The sequence below is a fragment of the Neomonachus schauinslandi genome, chromosome 12 (assembly GCF_002201575.2).
Source record: "Neomonachus schauinslandi chromosome 12, ASM220157v2, whole genome shotgun sequence".
Classification (NCBI taxonomy): Eukaryota; Metazoa; Chordata; class Mammalia; order Carnivora; family Phocidae; genus Neomonachus; species Neomonachus schauinslandi.
Genome location: NC_058414.1, coordinates 20744290 through 20758384, shown reverse-complemented (window position 1 = coordinate 20758384; position 14095 = coordinate 20744290). Strand labels below are relative to the sequence as shown.

Genomic DNA, 14095 nt, shown 5'->3' with positions numbered 1-14095 from the left:
ACCTTGTAGGAGGCCCTTAACCAGAAGAACAGAAATGAGACCTTAAAATCAGTTTTCATAACCTCCAAATTCTACCACTAAAAAAATGTAAAAAAAAAAAAAATTCCATTGCAATGCTTCTACCATCGAGACAGGATTTGAATTCCCCTTTGCCAATTCATTATGTAAATAACCCACCTCTGAACTCATTTCTCTGGATGACCTGGTAGGCGGAGTAACAAGTTATCACGCAAAACAAAACACTAACTTGTCAAAATTGTTTCCAAATGTAAAAAATCCTCGTATTCATGAGTTTCTTAGTCTTCCCTAGCTTAGAGGGTACCTTTGTCACTAACAGCTCCTGTGCTCACATTTATTCAGAGTTTTCATCATCAGTATTGAGGTATCTGGATTCTCCATGCTTCAAGACAAAAAAATCTTCCGTCTTAAGTCCGTATCTTCCTAGAGCCTCACTCAGCTTCAATGGGGGCTCCAAGTAATGCTGGCAAAGGGCAGACGGGGGAAGAAATGGAAAAGGATTAACCATGCATACATGTGGGGGATATTTCAAGTAAGAGTTGAAACTAAAATAACAAACATATACCAACTTAAAATAACGTCCTTTTCATTCAAGCATCAGCAAATGAGTCAATCACAGCTTCTAATGTAGAGTCATTAATGAAGCCAACAGAAAAACCACACTTACCTCTCCAAATATCATGAATGTCAAATGTGGTGGCAACTCAGACTAAACATCACCAGACTGCATGAAATCTGACCACTGTTTCACTACATGAAATTCTAATCTAAATGGAATCAATACCAAAGACAGTATTACAGAATGAGATGTTACCAAGATCTTGGAAGAACATAGAGCTTAGGTTAGAAGTCAGAGTGTGTGTGTGTAAGCAGACGCTGGAGAAAAGATTTCTGGCTCAGAGAAGGCTGTTACCCTCAAACCGCCAGCCAAGTATCGACACCGGAGTCTCCAGCGTATAAGGAGGACCCAGAGAATCAGAGCTAAGACAGTTAGAACGTCCTCATTTCCCTTTGTTTCCTGGTTTTTTTCCCCTTTATTCAGAGGTTCTTCTTTTCTCAACTTCAATTAGAAAAGCTGTAAAATGCAGAAGCTGTAAAATGCAAGAAGGAATAAAAATCCGCCTCTGATCCCATCGACAGCGATGGGTCTTCTCTACCCGTCAGGCAACAATGGACTTCAGGGCGCCTATCCGGAGCGGCCAGCTTACGTTCTACTCGGAGAACCATATGGGAATGATAAGAAATGGCTAAGAAGATGTTACCAGAGTGGTGAACACGGTGTGGGGAGAAAAAGGGAGGGGTGACAAGTGTGGTGGACGGAGGTTTAACTTTAAATACCACAGGCTAAGAGATCCTCTATGAGAAGCCAGCGTTTGACCCAAGACCTGGCAGAGGACGGCACCGGGCTTGGGAGGCAGTCGGGGGGGAGATGAGCAGGAGGAACTGGAGTCAAGACATAAAGGTCATTGCCCTTGAGGGTGTTGAGAAGAGACGGGAAGGGGCAGAGTGGAAACAGTCCAAGCAGCGAAAAGTAGTCCAAATGTGAAATATTCGGGGGGTACGCCTGGCTGGCTCAGTTAGTAGAGCGTGCGACCCTCAATCTTGGGGTCGTGCGTTCGAGCCCCATGTGGGGGGGTGGTGAGATTACTTACATATTCTGAAGTTTGAGCTGACTGTGTGTGGGGAAAACAGGATGGGGGACAGGAGAGAGAGAAGTCCAAGTTTTAACCTGAGTAACTAGAACCATTTTCTGAGATGTAAAAAGTTTGAGGGAAGATCAGAACTCAAGTCTTTGGTACGTAATGGACATCCAAGTGGAGATGTCAAGCAGGCAGCTGGATATATAAACATGGATTATGGGGGAAACTTGGGAGTGAAAGGTGGGCTGCTGGCCGCAAGACTGAAGAAACCCCCAATTAAGGGAGTGACCCAAAGAGGCCCATAGACAGGGTCAGAGGGCACTCCCTCCCTAAGGAGCGGGGGATGGGCACTAGCAGTGGTGACCACAAAGGGACGGCCAGTGACGTACCCTATAGGTGTAAGACATACAGGTTGGCCAACAGGTACTGGCCACCCAGACCCTTTCTCTTCCCTCGCTGGCTTCTGGATCATGTAGGAAATTGCTAAAATATCCCCAATAAAGTGTAACTTTAACAGCCTAAGTCAAAATAGTTCCCTTGCAAAGTTAATGTTAGTATAAGAGATTTGAAAATGATGAAACTCTTCCCCACCAAAAAATAACTTGCTTTTGTTAAGTCTCACCCCCCCCCACACACACACACACACCCCGGTGCCTTACAAATCTTGGCTAACACACTTACACAATCACCCTACACTAATTGTTTCTTTGCTCATCAGTCACTTTAGTAATAGGCTCTAATCTTAGTGTGGATTTCGATGTTGCATTATCTCTCTGAGTGTCTTCATAGGTCAACTGTTGGCTGTTTTGGCCATTGAGAAGTTTACCCTAGAAGAATGCAAGAAAGCCTTCTGTGTGACTGGGAGCAGTCTCATTGTGCAAACACTTTAGTCCCACAAGAGAGGTAAAAACGCCCCACGGCCACAGAACAAGTATGAATCCAGTGAGACAGCAGATTAGAGGTTAAGAGTGAAGGGGCGGAGGAAGCGCCCACACTCTGGCTCCATTAAGAGCTGGGCAACCAGCCCAGCAACTCCTCAGTTCCCTTTTAAAGGGTCACTGTTTTACGATCTACTCCAACAGGAGATATTCAAAATAAAGGCCCTAGTCTTTTAAAAAGGTAACCTATCTTATGTGAGGCCTAAAATTGGTTTCCACCAAAACTAGTGGCTTTTAAGTTTTAGTGCTTAAATACATCATGTAGGAAATTCATAATTCCTGAGATAAAAATTGTACATATAGCAACATCTGATTTAAGTATTGCCAAGTTAAGGGCATCCTCAGTCTGCTTCTACTATAGTAAGTAGCTATTTTAACTATTTTCATGCAAATCATTTTAAAGTGTTTACTCATAGGGTAAATATCCAAAAATTCCGTCCTCTCTATAATTTAACAAACTCATAGTTGTCCAGTTTCTACATCTAATGTCGAAGTGTGAACACATTCTAAATTGCTGAGACTTATTGAGTTGTTATAGGTTTCATTAAGAAATAAAGGTGGTAGTTAGATTTATAACAGGAAGAAGTTCCTGGGAGGCTGAACAACACAGTAACTCTTGAAGCTGGAGGTTTCTATCCTCTCATCTTCCCCATCTCAGTAAAGAGCATGACCATCTTCCCAATTAAGTTGAAAATCTAGGAGTCATCCTTGATTTTTCTCTTTGAACAGGTTTAATAAAATAGCAGGACTTCATCTAAGTCTCGGTGTAGATCGTACATGGAACATACACACGTTATCTAGATCTATATACGTGGAATACACACATAAGATACATATATGGAGTAAGAAATGGCCACCGAATGGTACAGTATGCCACAGGAAGCCAGGATCCCAGTTCCTCCTCACATCCACACGCGTCCTCCTGTCTCATTCGTCCTCCCAGGCCCCAGGGTCATTCATTCATTCGCGCCCCCTACCCCAGCGTGATTCGGGGCTGGGAATTCAGACAGGGGTTGGAGGGAGGGGGCAGGCCAGGAACAGCACAGAGGGAGCGCCTAGGACAGCCTGAAAACACAGGGTGCCTGCAGCATAGCCTGTGATGTGGAGGAGGCCACACAAAGCAAAGCAGAAGATGCCAAGTTCAAGCATCCATTTCTAAATTTTGCTTAGGGTAGGCCCCGGATCCCGGAAAGGAGAAATTTTTTTTTTTGCTATTCCTCTGCTTGATCCCAGAACCTGGCTGATAAGAGTTCTAGGATTCATCTACCTTACGGGAAAAAAAATCAGCTCTTCTGTGCCAGTTTAGGAATAAAACCACCATTTATCCCAACACCTGGCACACAGCACTCAATCACTGTTTACTGGATGAATAACATAGTCCTAAAAAGTTCCCAGCTGTCCAGCCTCACGTCCCCCATGGCCCTCCATGTCACAGCCATACTCCGGCTGAACTAAGTCCTCACCATTCCCCTTTCGCTTTCTGCCTCAGATCCTATGCTCTGCCCCCTTCCTCCTCTTGAAATGCATTCTCACAGGGAAGTTCAGATGTCCCCTCTTCCAGGAAGCCCTCCCTCCCTGATCCCTGCAAATCAGTAACAGTCCATGACTCGTGCGTGAGACCACTTTGTCCCACAGTGAAGTACTTCTTCCCACACCTGTTTTAGAGTTACATACACCCCGCATACATCTTCTGTAGAAAAAAAGGCCCCTTGAGGGGGAGGACATGATGGTTCATTTTTTCTATTTTCCAAGACTATACACGTTTGGTTCTATAAATGCATGCTTCGTTTACAGAAATAAGCCAAAAGCACAGCATGTAATGAGGTTTTTTTTTCCCCACTGTATATAAATACTGTTTTACTAAATAATGTGATCGATCCCCTTAATGCATGTGAGGGCTGGGTGGGTCTGATTCCAGTCCGGCCTCTGAGCATACTGCAGGGCGTGCTGATGCTGGAATCCTCTTAGGTCAAGCACATAACCAAAGTGATGTTTACCACAATCAAACTCACCTCATTTGCTAAGGCAAAAGTTCCCCAGTGAATTGCCACAGATTTCTTTGTCTGAACGTCAATGTGAATCCTTACAGCTTCTTCTGGGTCTACATGTTGGTATTTCATAAACCACCTGATAAAACAGCAATTTATTAATTCTGGCCTTTGAAATACACACTAAATTCTAATTATTGCTTCATTTAATCAACCTTTAAAGGTTCTGCACGGCAGTACGACAGGCAAAACCATCTCTTTTGAGTCCACTTTTCTGCTGGAATACAAAATAAGCAAAAATCTTACACAAACTGCTACACAATAGCTAAGTCTCAAGCAAAGCTCCCCTTTGCGAGGCAAGATGTTGTTTCACAAGCATTTATTCTGAAGGTTTGTCTTACTCTTACTTTAAAAAGTAGATACTTTGCAATCCTGGTATGAATCAAAGAAACTAATGGGTCAAGAATAGAAGCCAAAAAGCACAATTCAAGAGAACTTGAATAACTTGCTGAAACCATTTTTTTTTTTAATTTGCTAAAGCAAAAAGCAAACAGAAATTAGTGTAGGATATTTAAAGACTGGGAGAAAAAAAAAAATCAATTGCTATTCAAGGATTTTATTTAAACACCATACAACTGAGCGGTGAGGTGTAAGATTTAGCAAGAAGAGGGAGGGTACCTGAGGGGGACTATGGGGAGAGAGTGTGGAAACAGTGCAAGGCTGCCCGATGCCTACGCAAGAGCAGGGCTCAGGAGGCGGGGGCCTGCGTGTGGACCCCAGCTCCACCCGATGCTGGGGTGTGGAGCTCAGGTCTGCTACTCCCAGCCCGGCCGCAGCCAAGACTCGCGGACCGGGACTCAACACAGCTGCTTCTGCGTTTTACAGAGTGCACCACGGAGAAGTTCAGCTGCGACAGCTAAAGGGTTGTTATTTACTGTTAGGAGCTGCCGGGCCCCTGGGGAGCCTAGAGACAAAGCCACTGTGTTCGACTCAACAGCGGATTAGAGTAGCACTGTCCTGTCTCCTGACACTCAGAATCGGGGCAAGATGCAAATAGTTTTTGGTGCTTCTACTGATTTTTTTTTAAACTCCTACAGCAAATCAAAGGGATGGACATATTCTTTTTTTTTTTTTTAAGGTTTTTTTTTTATTTATCAGAGAGAGAGAATGGGAGACAGAGAGCATGAGAGGGGGAGGGTCAGAGGGAGAAGCAGACTCCCCGCCGATCAGGGAGCCCGATGAGGGACTCGATCCTGGGACTCGATCCAGGGACTCCAGAATCATGACCCGAGCTGAAGGCAGCTGCCCAACCAACTGAGCCACCCAGGCGCCCCAGGGATGGACATATTCTTTTCCACCTTCATGTCTATCTGAAATATAAAATTTTTATTTGGGGTAAAAGTTACAATAAAAATTTAACATCCTGGGGCGCTTGGTTGGCTCAGTCGGAAAAGCAAGCAACTCTTTACCCTGGGGTCGTGAGTTCAAGCCCCATGTTGGGTATAGGGCTTACTTAAAAAAAGAAAAAAACACGAATAAACAAAACTTCCTAACCAACCTGGATAGAATATCTGGTGACAGGAGATCCCCACAGGGATACTACTGAAAGCTGTCTGGGTGTAATCATCGTACATTTATGGAGTACTCTGAAGTCCTGTTGATAAGCTTATTTCTGAAACTGTTAGTACCGACCAGAGAGATGGATTACAGAGCAGAGGCTCCAGTCTCATTCTCTCAGAGCAAATATTGCGCTCCTGGCCTGCTCCCAGCTTAGTAAGAAGACAGCTGCAGGGCAAGCAGGAAGGGGGAATGCCGCGAGGGAATGTGTGTAGTTAATCCGTACACGTTATACCATCACGTACACAGGACCTTTATATACTGTGACACAGGAAAAATCTTCATAATTACAAATAAAGTATTCTAATATATTAAGAATACACTGAGTGAAGATCAATACTGTATGAAATTGATTTGTAAACAGGTTGATGTTTTTTGAGAGATTTCATTAGAACTAAGTGAAAAAGTGAAGTTCAAAGACTACTGATAGTAATTTTTTAAAATAGGGGCGCCTGGGTGGCTCAGTCGTTAAGCGTCTGCCTTCGGCTCAGGTCATGATCTCAGGGTCCTGGGATCGAGTCCCGCATCGGGCTCCCTGCTCCTTGGGAGCCTCCTTCTCCCTCTGCCTCTCTCTCTCTCATGAATAAATAAATAAAATCTTTAAAAAATAAATAAATAAAATCTTTAAAAAAAAAAAAAGCAGAGTCCTTTAAAAGCAAAGCCACCTCGGGTCATGATCCCAGAGTCCTGGGATCGAGCCCCACATCAGGTTCCCTGCTCAGTGGGAAGCCTGCTTCTCCCTCTCCCCCTCCCCCTGCTTGTGTTCCCTCTCTCGCTGTATCTCTCTGTCAAATAAATTAAAAAAAAATAAAAGAATAAGGTAGAAGTATCTAGCCCCTTAAAGAAACCAGAAAAAGAAAAAAGGGCAAAATAAGGATGAATAAAGACAGTGAAGAAATGGTTTTAGTGGGGCGCCTGGGTGGCTCAGTTGTTAAGCGTCTGCCTTCGGCTCGGGTCACGGTCCCAGAGTCCTGGGATCAAGCCCCGCATCGGGCTCCCTGCTCGGCGGGAAGCCTGCTTCTCCCTCTTCTACTCCCCCTGCTTGTATTCCTTCTCTCGCTGTCTTTCTCTGTCAAATAAATAAATAAAATCTTTAAAAAAAAAGAAATGGTTTTAGCGAACTTTAAAAGTCAAATATAACAAAATCAGATGGAAACTAATGATCAGATTTGCTCAATTCATTTTTGAGTTAGTGTTTTTCCTGCTTGTAGGAATGCTGAAATTAAATGCCATCCTCCATACAATTCTCCATCTGTGCCCGTACTTTAGGAAAGAAAACATTTTTTTTACTATTGGTGCTTATTTTCTCTTAACTTGAACCTGTTACCCAGCGTTAGCTGAAATCGAACTGAATTCTCTGAAATCACCTCTTTCCCTTAGACAATATGAAGGAAAACACAGGCAGGGCTGTGGGTCCCCAGAGCCAGTGTGACCTTTCAACAGCTCCCACGGTGGGTGAGCAGCGTACAACGGGGCCATTCAGCGCTGAGTGACACGAGACCAGTGCAAGGGACGCGCTGCTAGGATTCCTTGCTTTTTCTCTGCCCGACGCAGGAGAGCTTACAGGCCTGGGGACAGGGGCTCGCCAGACACGGAGCGCAACGTGGTTATGGAGAGTGTCCTCTATGTGAAGAACAAGAGCTAGCTCAGCTCTGCTTAGGGGCTGATCGGTTTAACCCGAGTCAGAACGGTACCTGAACTTGTACCTAGGTTTGCAGCAATTCTTTAAACCTTGGTCCAGCTTTCCTGGTGACAGAATCTTTGATTCTGAGTCATTATCTAATGGATATGATGGACTGAAATACTTTACAAGAAACGTAACTGAGTCTGCCCCCCCCCCCCCCAATAACCACCACCATAACAAAAGCCCACCATTCAAATCACAAATGATAACCCCAAATTATCAGAAACTCGTAACTCCTTTAGAGTTCAGGCCACTCATTACAGAGCAGGGCTGCCTTCTCGGGAAGTCTACACACCTTGGTTCATACGCTCCGATGGGAATAGCGGCAAGGTCAAAAGGTCCAAACCTTTTTCCTATCTCCTCGAAAGCCGGGCAATAGCCAGTGTCTCCTGCGAAAAAAAACCGACTCCAGGGCCCCAAGACAGACCAGCTGCCCCACAGAACCTTGCTGTCATCCAAGAGAGTCCTTTTACACCAGTGCTGGGAAGGGGTAAAGACAAAGGTGACCTTATCGTGTCCGGGGACACAATTCTCCTCCCACCAGTCCAGCTCGATCACGTTCTCGCAGCCACACTTTTGCATCCAGTCAAGGAGACCCAGCGGCACGAACCATCTCAGCTCCTGACCGAATCGCTCATTCAGAGCGATGACGGAATTGTAGTCCAGGTGGTCGTAATGGTTGTGGCTGATGAGGACAGCGTCTATCGGGGGCAGCTGGCTGACGGTGCAGGGGGCACGACGGAACCGCTTTGGACCCACGTGTTGCGACGGTGAAGCACGAGAGCTGAAGATGGGGTCGGTGAGGAAGATGAGCTCGTCCATTTCCACCATCACCATGGCGTGTCCCAGCCACGTGACCCTCAGGCCGGCCTCCCTCACTCCAGCCTCCTCAGGGTCATCGATAAAATACGGCTTCAGCACTGGGAGCTCTTTATCAAGTTCCTGTGCAGAGAAAGAGAGAGGAGAAAAGCAGCCGTTGGGGGTGGGGGGGGGTATGTCAGAACATATTTTGATACAAATTAGAGACAGAAAGGGCTATTTGGGGAGAACTGACCTCATTCAGTAAATGTGCTATTTTTGCTTTTCACTTGAAAATGCGTACTTCTTTCTGAATCCTACTCTAGAATCATGACAGTGTAAGGTCTTAGTCCCAAATGCAGGAGACAAGGGGAAAACTGAATTGGCCCCTTGGAGCACTGCTGAATATATTAACCTTTTGAAAAGCTCTCTTCTGTAAGTGCTGGAAGAGAACCGGCCTAGCCACAGTCTGCCTGCCATCGCCCCTTCACCTGGCCGGTGCATCTGCTGCGAAAACGGTCTCAGAGGCAGGTCAGCCCCTGGATAGTCAAGAGAACTTACAGCCATTTCTTGGCAGATATTGCATCTCAGATACGAATCTGACTTTCTGAGCACACACAGCTCAAAGCGGAGCTTGGCGCTGATACCCCGGTGACCCCCCTCCCCCGGCACAGAGGGCTCTCCCCATTCCTCACCCTTAAGGCTTTCCGCCACCGAGCAAGCCACAGAGGAACGTGGTCCCTGCCTGTGGGAAGGTGATTGCTTTGGGGGGTGAACAGATGTAAAAACAGAAGTATTAATTCCTTTAGTTATTCTACATTTTCTCCTTGGAAGCGAGAACAAGAAGCGGCTCTGTTTTGGGGTCACCGTCCTGGCTTGTAGAAAACTGTTGTCTGAATGGTGCTTTAGCGTTATGCTTGACCGCTGTATCGAGGTCTCTTACAGGAAGACGCTCCATGAACCTGGCCGTCCACGTGCTGGAGGGATGTGTTTAAGACTTGCTACACCTCCAACCTCCTTCCCCACCTTCTCACCCACCCCAGAAACATTTCTCTCAAGCCTCAGTAACAGGAAAAGCTCTTCTCCAGAGCAACTGGCTTTATGCATTTGACTGCCACTGGGAAAACTCTTACCAGTTTATGCTTCCCTCTGTGCTTGGACTAGGAAGTGGGGGTAAGGCTCTTTCCGCGCTTGTGACGTCACACGTTCCTACACTACTTTTAATCCTGGCTTTACTTCTCTACCCTAAGAGTCCGTGTGCTCTTCTGTGTTCATCAGTCTGATGTTTTACTCCTACATCTATTTTTGTAAGTTGCTGCACATCAATTTTGAGAAGAGTCTGGTATTGGATAATCAAGGAAAATACAAGACAGGCTACAGCCCAATAAGGAGGAATGAAGAGCCCAGGTGCCCAAGGCATCATGGACACAGTAAGTAACCTGTGTGAGCTGCTGAGGAACGGATGAGAAATTCATGATGCAGAGGAAAGGAAGGAGGTCATTTCAGGTGGAGAAAATGCCCAAGCAAAGGCAGAGAGCCAAACAGGAACGTGGCGTTTGGGGTCAGGGGACAATCCATAAAGGATCAGAACACAGTCAGAGCCTTGAATGCCATAGTCCACCCAGGGACAGGAAGCATCTTAAAAAGGGGGGGTGGGCAGTGCCTGGGTGGCTCAGTCGGTTAAGCATCCGACTCTTGATTTCAGCTCAGGTCATGATCTCAGGGTTGTGGGATGGAGCCCCACCTCGGGCTCTGCACTCAGCGGGGAGTCTGCTTGAGAGTCTCTTCCTCTACCCCTCCCCCCACTCGTTTGTGTGCACATACACATGCTAATAAATGAATTTAAAAAAAGAGACTTGTCCCAATTTAGGTTTAGAGAAAACACTTTTAGAGTGCAAACTATGACCTGGAAAGTGTCACAACAGCTGCGGTGACCGACGAGACCCAAACAAAGGAGATGGCAGTGAGAATGGCCAGAGAGGGATCGTGGGGAGATGCTGGTGGAGAGCCAAGAGGTCGCAGGTGGTGTGAGTGGGAGAAAGGCCATGATGGGGGAAAAGCAGGAACAGCAGAGGCGGAGGACGACAAAGATGCGTCTTAGCCACTCTATGCCTTAATTTCCTTATCTGAAAAATGAGTACATTATACTGACACTTCACTGTTGTGGGGGCCGTATTAGGAGCGGCTAGCACACTGTAAGCACTCCGTAAGTATTCTAGATGGGGAAAGAAACCGCAGCCCCGACAACCACTCAGGCGCCGACGACGTTTTCGCCTGTTTCCTTTCTCATAGTCACTAATCTAGTTAAGATCCCGAACACTATCCAGACTCGTTCAAGTCTTCTTTGATGCTCAACTGTCTTACTATCAAACTCAAGCCGTACACAAGAGCCACCTCAAAAACAGTCCACTTACAGTGTAACTCTGTCCCTTACTGGAACATCTTTACGGACTCTACTGATTGACAAAACCCGACTCGCCTCCTCAGTCCAGTAGGAAGCCTGCCGGTGGACTCCCTCATTTTCCCTTCCACTGTTTCACCCAACCCCGGCAGACTGGGTCCCACCTACATGGGGGCTGCTTGAGATCCCCCTTCTCAGGTTAAAATGCCTTCTCTAATCCCTTGGAGGCCGTCATCTAACTACGTACCCTTCACGGGGCCAACACGGAGTCCCCACAGACAGGGACAGTCACTCCAACCGCTCAACCTCCATGCCACTTTGTTCACGCACCATCCGTGGATATTCTGCCCAAACCCTGGCTGAATGTACACAGGATGTGTCTCATGTCTTACTCAACTTGGAATCAGCCACAGTGCCCAATGCACGGGGCAGTGACGAACGCATCACGTACTCAATGAAACCTGTTGGATGAATGAGTGTAAATTTTTCAAATCGGTTCTCAAAGTTGGTAGAGTTAGGGTCACTGAACAGTAACGAATGTTATGTGGTATCCTTTCCAACACTGAAGGCGGAGAGAGGGAGGGAATTAAATAATGTTTAATCTGGTACCTCCCATAACTGCAGGTAGCTCCTATTAACTATGTCCATTTACAGAGGAAAACAAACAGGGACGGCGCGTACACAAGGTCACCCAGGTAGCCTTCACACACGCTGCCTCTCACCACTGACTCCTAACTATTCTCTCGTTTAATACATATTTTTTTTTCAAAAAGCAAATAACAGCCCCAGGGATCTGATAGGGGAGAATAAGAGATGGATTACTAAGGATACAAGGAAACTTTTGGAGAGGGCAGCTAATATACCTTATCCTGATGCTGGTGATCATTTCATGGATATATAAATCAGGCAAAACTCATCAAATTATATTTTTTGAATAGGCGGAGCTTGGATTATGTTATTAAAACCATTTAAAAAAAATCTTGAGCAGCATGATGTTTAAACAGGGCATCAAAATACCCGTAACAAAATTCCCTGAAAACGGTCGCCCTTTCTTTTTGCTCTAAGTTGAAAAGCCACTTGAAGTTCACGATCTCACATTACCTGCAGACTATTGGGAGGTAACAAAACCCGTAGCAGAGCACCTTTGGCAGACTCCGCTGCTCTCCAAACAAAGGATTAACAGCTAAAGCACAGAAAGAAGCCAGTCGCCAAGGACCACAGATTTTATGATCCTATTTATATGAAATGTCCACAGGGGGCAAGTCCATAGAGACAGAAGATAGATTAGTGATTCCCAGGTGCTGCAGGAGGGCAAGGGGATCGGGGGCTGATGACTAAGGACATGGGGTTTCTTCGGGGGTTAATAAAAATGTACTAGATGTGGGAACAGTTGCGCAACTCTGAATATACTGAAAACCACTGAACTGTACGTTTAAAACAGGTCAACTGTAGAGTATGTGAATTATAGCTCAACAGAGCTATTTTTAAAAAACGCCAAGTACTGAAAAGACATCGGAACTAAGCAATCATACCTCCGTGTTTCCTTCTGCATGCTGTGTTTTTTCTAAGCCCATCACAAAAAAAACCACCTTATTTCTATTAAAGAATCTGATCCCTAGCACCACTATCCCATAAAACTCAAAGAAAGAGAGTCTACAACTGAAATTCCAAAAAAAGAAAAAATAACTTTGTCCTTTTGATCTTGATCACCAGAGTTTGAAAAAGCATGTAGAGGGGCGCCCAGCCAGCTCAGTCGATGGAGCTCACGACTCGATCTCGAGGTCATAAGTTTGAGCTCCATATTGGGTGCAAAAACACCTCCAATGCAATTAATTATTAATGCTAATGTTTTATATTTTTGCCATCCTATCTGTATTAGGAGTACCGGATCCATCAAAATGGCTTAATATTTTTAAACATTTCCTTGATTATAAAAGAAAATACCCTTCATAAAATATTTGCAAAATACAGGAAGATATAAAAAGTGGTCACCCATTACATCAGTCTGCAGTGAATACAGCCACTGTTAACATTATGCTGTCTTTACTCACAGTCCTATTTCTATGCATGGTTAAGATCATAGGGTACTTGTACTTTCCAAGAGAATGAGAGAGAGAGCAAGCATGTGAGCAGGGAGGGGCAGAGGGAGAAGGAGAGAGAATCTTAAGCAGGCTCCAGGCCCAGCACAGAGCCCGACTCTGAGATCATGACCTGAGCTGAAATCAAGAGTCGGACACTTAATCAACTGAGCCACCCAGGCGCCCCTTTTATTTTTTTAAAAAGAATTTCATATTGTGACATTTTCATCCACCCCTTAAAACTCTGAGACATTGGGGCGCCTGGGTGGCTCAGTTGTTAAGCATCTGCTTTCAGCTCAGGTCATGATCCGAGGGTCCTGGGATCGAGCCCCACATCAGGCTCCCTGCTCTGTGGGAAGCCTGCTTCTCCCTCTCCCACTCCCCCTGCGTGTGTTCCCTCTCTCACTGTCTCTCTGTCAAATAAATAAATAAAATTCTGGGAGAAAACTGTGTCCAAACAACAATTCTATACCCACACTACCAGTAAGAATGAGAAGAGAAACTCGGTTCCGGTCCAAGATGGTGATTGTAGGAACTCCCTAAACTTACCTCCTCTGGGGCCACACCAAATCTACACCTATTTTTAGAGCATTTCCTCCTAAAGAAGAACTGTGGACTGACCCAACATCTTCTGCACAATGGAAGACAGACAACACAGAGGATAGCAAGAGAGGAGACACCATCATGAAGGGAACTCTCACCCGGGACAATGCGAACTGCCGTGGGGAGGGATGCTACTGAGGGATGGGGGCACAGAAAGAAAACACTGAGGTTTAAAAGGACAACTAGAGGGCGCCTGGGTGGCTCAGTCGTCAAGCGTCTGCCTTCGGCTCAGGTCATGGTCCCAGGGTCCTGGGATCGAGTCCCGTATCGGGCTCCCTGCTCAGCGGGAAGCCTGCTTCTCCCTCTCCCACTCCCCCTGCTTGTGTTGCC

At 45.8% G+C, this 14095-nt stretch overlaps 1 protein-coding gene across 2 annotated transcripts in view; it reads right to left on the bottom strand.

Annotated features, from left to right (window-relative positions):
• Positions 1-307: 307 nt before the first annotated feature.
• NAPEPLD (N-acyl phosphatidylethanolamine phospholipase D) overlaps positions 308-14095 on the bottom strand; it is a 33010-nt gene continuing 19222 nt past the window's right edge. The window contains exons 2-5 of one of the 2 annotated variants that reach the window (XM_044920133.1): positions 8512-8827; positions 8181-8274; positions 4609-4723; positions 308-481 (exon numbers count right to left, since the gene is read on the bottom strand). In XM_044920133.1, the coding sequence (XP_044776068.1) occupies positions 353-481; positions 4609-4723; positions 8181-8274; positions 8512-8827 (654 nt within the window). In that variant the 3' untranslated portion in view covers positions 308-352. Of the gene's footprint in view, positions 482-4608; positions 4724-8180; positions 8828-14095 lie in introns of both variants that reach the window. The other variant, XM_021689764.1, reaches the window with a different exon arrangement.